Source organism: Limulus polyphemus, unplaced genomic scaffold (assembly GCF_000517525.1).
Source record: "Limulus polyphemus unplaced genomic scaffold, Limulus_polyphemus-2.1.2 Scaffold1156, whole genome shotgun sequence".
NCBI classification, from domain to species: domain Eukaryota; kingdom Metazoa; phylum Arthropoda; class Merostomata; order Xiphosura; family Limulidae; genus Limulus; species Limulus polyphemus.
The window spans coordinates 251347-259188 of record NW_013666766.1 but is presented as its reverse complement, the minus strand read 5'-3'; the positions used below and the strand labels follow the sequence as shown (position 1 = coordinate 259188).

Genomic DNA, 7842 nt, shown 5'->3' with positions numbered 1-7842 from the left:
TTAACAGTATTGCATCATCCATGAAATATATTTGCACCTACATGCATTACGGCCTCAAAAGAGATAATGATTCCGTAGAAAATTGTGAAAAATTTGGGTGATGCAATAAATCTATCCTCCACTGTTTATAAATATATACACCTAATATAAAGTTAGTACTTCCAAGGTATTATGTGCAAAAAAGTATTATCTACATCATATTGTGAAATGCAGAAATCCTTGATATACCAAAGCATTTCTATTTATGTTTTCCCTTTTTTATAACTTCTTAAAAGATGAATCTTATCATTCATATGCAGGTCAATGTAGTAAATGTTATTTCTATGTTTTATTATGAACGTAATTCTCATTGCTCTTTTTTGTGTGCGTGTTTTTTAAATGCATGTATAATATCTTTGTTTGTACATTTTTATTCCTTAGATTAAATATCAATACGGGTATGTAGATATATCCTATATATAAATATAGGATAACATTTCAAGTTGTTAAATGACAGCCTGCTAACTCAAAGACAAATTCTGAATTTAACATTGCATGTACACATTGATAATTCACTTTTAATGATAAACCACAACTTTGAATCTGATATTGTTTTCTGGAGGTTTTATAAGCACGACTGTATTCAAAATTGATGTTATTGAATCATATTGTATTGTATTTACAATGAAAAGAACATAAATTTCATTTTTTTAACCTATTCAATATTGGTGTATAGGCTCCATTTGTTGATTACATGCATTTCTCAAAATCCACGTGCGCTTATTTCGCAGCTGATATGTCAAAGGATCACCTTCTTGAACAGAAAGCAAACTTAATTTGATAATTAATGTTGATAGAGGGACAAATTAAGATATTGAATTTTATACTGTAAGAAATGGTAGCTGACGTTTGACAACTTTCAAGGTGTATTTTAGTGAAGTATTTTCCAACACTAAAATATACTTTTTTGTGTTTGTCAAATCACCTAATACTTTTTTGCTCATTTATAATTTAATGTAAAGCTGCGGTAGATGGCAATATGCTACTTTGTTTTTTGGCGAGATGCAAGCTTGGGTTATATGCTTTTTTTTTTTTTAACTATTCGAAAACGAGGTTATTTGAGGTCATGAGTGCGCATGTTCATTGATACTGTGTATTTGTTGTATTGAGAGAAGTGAATCTCATTGTTATAGTGGTAGTATAATATATAGAATTTTAAAATCTGCACAAATTGTAATGTTTATATGCCTGTGTAAGCTAACCAGTTGATAAGATAGGGGTTAATTATGATTCCAACTATGAATGGCCCTTCCGGACCTGGTCGAAAAACAACCATATGTAGATATTTTGCTACAAGTGGAACTTGTTTTTATGGGAACGACTGTCAATTCATGCACGCTAACCCTAACGTCGTACCAAATGATTTATCGTTATCACAGAATCGGACTTTAGTGGTTTCTCAGCCGTCGTCAATGCGAGATTTGACGATTAATACTCATAATAAAGTTACAGAAGGTAAATCAGTTCACTTTATTTTAATTTGCTGCCATTAATTGGCCAAAATATTTGTGTCAGGTTGCACTTATAATTTTATATTATAATACGTTATGATTTAATGCCAAGAACATTTTTGTGATATGGCACCAATACTATAGCTAGTGAAATATGTAACCTGAAGTATCTCTGTCTCTCTAGGTACCATGCCCATCTACTGATCTAGTGCGTTGGTGAACGTGGTCTTCCACTGAACCCTGTCTCCCATTGCTCTTATAATTTCTATAGTGGTAATTCCTAGTTCCTTGGCAATTGTTGATGGCAGCATCTGTCTTTGTCTTCCTTTATTTTTCTTTCCTGGGATTTTTCCTGTCATAATGATGTTTTCAATCTCTGCTTTTCTCATGATATGTCCTATAAAACACCGTTGTCTCTTTGTTAAATTTTCACACAACATTCATTTTGTCTTGGCCTTCTTTAGAACGACTTCATTACTTGTATGTGTGTTTCATGATATTTTAAGCATTCATCTTAGGAATCACATTTCTATGACATTGATGCGTTTCTTCATTTTCGGTGATATTCTCCAACATTTGGAACCATAAAGAATGATTGGATAAACATAGCACTGTAGTCTGTAGAACTCTCAGTTGTGTTTACGTAAATAATAAGCATAGATAATGATATGTATGTGCATTACTTTGTATCAGAATATGATTATTGTTAGAAGGAAAAGTAAATTAAAAATAACACAAATATAAATTCCAGAATTCTACATTGCAGACACATTCACTCTATTATGTATAATAACATTTATATAAGCTTTATGTTGTATAATAAACATTCCAGGCAGATTTTGATTTACTTTCTAATTTTCAAATATGTAGGTAATAACAGTCAGTCACTGCAATACAAGACCTATACATCATCACATACTTTCAACCCAATGACTTAGAATCTGTTGAGTTTTATGTTATGTGCATTTTCACTTTTTTTACTGTATATTTAACTGATGAAATATATTATCAATTAACTTCTAACTCTAAGCAGTTACATATAGCAATTTCTATTCTCACCTGCATTGCTCATTGTATTTGTTAAAAAAGGAAACTTTTGATTATATAATAATTATGAAGCGTGTTCAACTGTGAAGTTGTACAACAGTAAATTTTAATAATAGTTGATAAAGTGAATTGCATTGTATTTTTTATATTTTTATTTTCCTTCCACAAATATGTAAATTAACCATACATTATATGTATACATTTGTCTCCTGTATATAATATATATTCAAAGTAAATTTGAATACAGAATATCCATGGTTTTCTAGAATCTGTGGCTTATTTAAGCTTTTATATATAAATAGTCATTTATATATATATATATATATATATATATATTGTAACTTTTTTATTATAATCCACAATAAAAATTTATATCTGAATATTCCAATTGTGTAGTAGAAAATTCAATATCAATTATTAAATGTAAGCCAAAAGTAGGAACTAATACTAGTGGCACAATATCAACTATTATATACACACTACACGTAGTTATATATCTTGACAACAGTAGTTGATTGCCTACTTTTAATATGTGGATATGTCATTATTACAAATATGTCATTGAAGTACAAATGTATTAACCATAACCCTTTCATGTATCAAGTCCCTAAATTATATTTTAAAACTTAAATAAAATAATGATTCTTAAACTATTTCAACAATTTTTAACTTAAGAATATTTTATAATTCATATTTTGTCATTATGAAACATTTACTTTGTGTAATTTTCTAACAAAAAGAAAAGATGTTCCAAAAGTCTTTTATGCACAGCTCCGAGAAGTCTCACCTGTAAACAAAGTAGTTATCAATATTTAAAAGAAAAAATATTTCTGGCCATCCCAAATTGTAGGTTTGTAGTTGCTAAGAAACTATTATCCTTTGAAAATATGATTTCTTTATTGTTTATTACAAGATTTTCCTTCTCTGTCAGTGGTTTTATTACTACAGCTCTTTTTTTTTTTGCCACCATTCTGTGATTCCACAGTATATCATAGCTAAACTTTGCAAATAGTTGTAGCCAACATCCGAATACAGTTCAATAGAGTAGATTATAAACTATTTATGCCAGAGTATATTGATTGCTGTGTGTTAGTGTATAGGAAGATGTTACATATTACTTATCCAATTCAGTTCTTTGTCATAAACAGGTATTTGTTTTGTTCCTACAACCGATACCAGGCTATAGTTGGCACATACTTTATAGGAAAAATGTAATAGTGCAAGTTAACTTATTCTCAAGCTTTATTAATTCAAATTAATATATATATACATATATATTCATTTTGCTGTTTAGGACCTCCAAACCCTGTCACGAGCATGGACCCTCTGTTTCAAGCTTTTGCACCAACTGCAGGATTACCTCCTGAATCAAAACTACAAACATACATGAATGTAAGTTGCTTTTAATATAGAGTGTACACTTAACTATTTAAATATATTTGCTAAGTTTTTGTTCACTTTGTATTCAATAATCAAAGTTCAAGTTTTGTTTTCTACATTTTCACAATAGAAGATGTAGTAGTGGCAGTTCACTCATATTTTGGTTAATAGCTGGTTTTCTTTGCTTACTGGCAAGTGATTAAAGCATTCTAAGGTGGAATTCTTCCCAAGAATGGAGAATGGCATGCAAGAAACTGGAGGTAGCAGCATAACCAGTGTTCTTTTATTTGACTGCACCAGTGATGTATTCATGGGATGTTATTTGTCTTTAAAGTGAAGATCCCTTTTAACGAGACTCCTTAAAGACATATTTTTAATTGAACTTGTGGATATACCTGTTTGATAATTTCCATCTTAGTCATGTATGAAACTGTGCCCAAGCAGGGCATGACTAAAGTAACAGTTTTCTTCACAACATCTTACATAATATTTAAGTTGCTGATAATTACCAATATGTGTTATATACCTTTGACAAACAAACGTGCATGGTTATTTTGGAAGATACCATAAGAAACCTAAAAATTACCACTAATTTAGATAGTTTTAAACAGTGGTTAGAAAAGTTATGAAAATTGAACTCTCTGAATGAAACTTACTATATGTTAAACATTCTAACCCAGTGACAGAGAAAAATTTTATTACATTTCATGTTAAATTTTTGAAAAAACAAATTAGTTTTTCTTAACTAGTTACTTTATGTGTAGTAACTAGTTCAGAAAAAAAATTCTCTAAAAAAATCAAAACTTGTTTTAACCACTATATTTTTAAAAATGCCTGCTTTTATTCCTATTTTTTAAAATTTTAGTGTAGAAAATTTATGGTTCATTCTATGTATATCTTCTTCTAACTATGATATATAATGTTAGAAAATAACATGAGAAAACACTGTGTATGATTTAGATTAACATGCTTTAAATGTTGGTATATTTTATATAAATTTTAAAAGATATTTTAATAATGTTTTAAAAATACTTATCAAAAAGTTTTATTTCAGATAGTTTTTTTAATTATACTTTACCACAGTCACTAATTAAATACAGACTGATAATCAATCTCATTTTTGATTGGTTAGTCTCTTAAGCCATCCAAGCAGTGTGCTATTACAAATGGTAAGGCACATAAGATTTAGGATTTTTTTGCAGAAATATTGGGTATAAGTCTGAAGAGGTTTTAATTTCAATGTGTTGGCCACTGATATGACTAATTTGAATTATTGTGTTCAGTCTTTGACTCCTTACCTTGGGATGGACATTGAGTTGTTAGAAAGGGTTCAGAGGAAGGCCACTTGGATGATATCTAGGATTCAAAGGTTGTCATCGGTGTTTAAAGTGGTTTGTAAAAGATTCCATTATGTGCATATTGATGGTGTGGAGAGAAGGATGGTCTTTCCAAAGAGGTGCACATAGTGTTTTCCTGCAGTAGAACATATTACTTATTTCTTCATATTTTGCTGGTATATCATACTGTTTTTGTTTTTCATACCAATATGCAATATACTGCCCTATTTTAACCACTGTCATTCAAGGACAGCTTAGGATATCTGAAATTGTTTTGAAGAATAGAATAGTTAGAGGTGATCTAATTGTAGGGATTTAAAATGTTAAGGGAATTAATAGTGTTCATGTATCATCTTTTTTTTTTGTACTTAGTGGTGAGAATGGTAAAACAAGGGGACATAAACTTTAGCAGGGTAGGAGTCTTGTTCAGTTAAGATTTTTTTCCTATCAGGGTGGTTGGCCTTTGGAATGGGTTTCCTTCAAAGTTATGGATGTAGTAAATTTAGGGGAGACTTCACAAATACTTAAATGTTAAAGGTTGGCTTTATTTAATTTAGTTTAGTGGATGTAACAGGTTCCTTATTGTCCATAAATTTCATGTTAAACACAGTAGTGTTACAAATTGATATATGAATATCACATATCCTTAAAATTTTGTCAATCAAACATTGCTTTGGCTACTTTTAATTTCAATTCTTTTCATTTTATAATATATAAGTATTTTGAGACTCAAGAAAGTAAACTTTAATAAAACAGGTTAATTCTTTACAAATGGTTAATTTATATTGACATGCACAAAAGGTTGCAGTTACAATTGACATTACATTTAGATACTAAAACTCAATTTATTCATCTACATTGTACATTGAAATATCTTAAAATGACATAACCAATAATAATTTTTACTTTTTAAAACCTATACCTGTCTAATAGGGTGATTTAGTAGTTTTTCAAAGCTCAACAATTTCAATTAATCAAACTAAACTACTTAAAATATTCTGGAATTCTCTACACTTTATTGGCAACTTAGTAAATGGTGATTGCTGTTTTAAACTGCATTTGCATTATGAAATTTGCATTCATAGTTCTAGAGCAGTTTCGAAAAACAAGAGTTTCCAACTGTTTAATTCTCCTTTTTTGCCAGTTTACAGTGTATATGTCTGGATTGTTATGTAAGTTTTATACATGTAAGCAGCTTTGTATAATATTTAAGAGAAATCTGACCTCAACTTTCTCTTCTCTTCTATTCATAGGATGTTGCAAGAGATAAAACTTGCTAGTGTATAAAATGTTTCAATAGATGTTCATGGCTGTTTATTCTGTGATTTAGTGCATGTTTTGCAGTTACAATGTTTTTCAAAGGATGAAGGTTACAAAGGATAACATTAACATACATGGATGGTAGGTCTGAGATTATAGAAATATGCTTATTATGATAATTATGAATGTTCTAATAATTGCATAAAATAAATGAATCTTTCTATTTTGCCAATACAACACATTTCTTATGTTAAGCATGATTATATCCACTCCATGACCTCTTGACTTGAATCTGACAACTTTTGAAATGGAGTCTTTCTAAACTATATACAAGTCAGGATTTATGCTTTGTTATATGTCCTATGATAAATTACACCAGTGATTAATTTATTTGTAAGTTTTTATACAATAATAAATCAATGCATATGTGAGATTTTTCCTAGTTTCATTGCAATTCAATCCAAAGGGCATCAAGTATATTGTTCACTGATTGTTTTTAACTTTTTGCATCATGTGTGAAGCACCATCATGTCGACCATGAATATTCATCAGTTTTGTAAAAAATGATATAGATTTGTACTAAATCTCATTGAAAGATGACACTAGCCCACCAGCCAATAAAAGAAAGCCTAATTGAAATTTGGCCCAGCATGGCCAGGTGGTTAGGGCACTCAACTCGCAATCTGAGGGTCGTGGGTTCAAAACCTCGTCCCACCAAAAATGCTCACCCTTTCAGCTGTGGGGGAATTATAATGTGACGGTCAATCTCACTTTTCGTTGGTAAAAGAGTTGGCAGTGGGTGGTGATGACTAGCTGCCTTCCCTCTAGTCTTACAAGTTAGGGACAGCTGGCACAAATAGCCCTCGTGTAGCTTTGCACAAAATTCAAAACAAACAAACAAACTAATTGAATTTTAAGATTGACTTATATAAAATTTGATTGGCCACATGTAGACCATTGTTTTCATAAAAATAGCATTGAAAGTCTTAACCATTTTGAAAAGTATTAGATTCGTTAATAATTTAAAATAAAATTCTGTCAAGTTTAATTCATATAGATTGTAGCACTGGTTTTAATTTGAATTTTTTTATTTCTTAGTAATTTGATTTTTTCAATTCAGATTTGAATAAAACTAAATACTGAGCAACAAGGTTTTGATTGTATCAATTGAAAACTTGTTTTGTGATTAATTAAAACACTTCTCTGAACTAAATTTCAAAATACTGTAAGTAACATATGATCTTGCATGACTTTCAGTCATATTTAATCATAAATAATTTTAAAGAAGAGTAAAAAAATTAATCAAAAGTTAACCAGTTTAACATTAA

General features: G+C 29.7%; 1 protein-coding gene across 1 annotated transcript in view; it reads left to right on the top strand.

The window, feature by feature from the left end:
* Window positions 1–1171: 1171 nt before the first annotated feature.
* LOC106462395 (PAB-dependent poly(A)-specific ribonuclease subunit PAN3-like) overlaps window positions 1172–7842 on the top strand; it is a 61641-nt gene continuing 54970 nt past the window's right edge. The window contains 2 exon segments of the mRNA XM_022389643.1: window positions 1172–1494; window positions 3832–3929. Of these exon segments, the coding sequence (XP_022245351.1) occupies window positions 1266–1494; window positions 3832–3929 (327 nt within the window). The 5' untranslated portion in view covers window positions 1172–1265.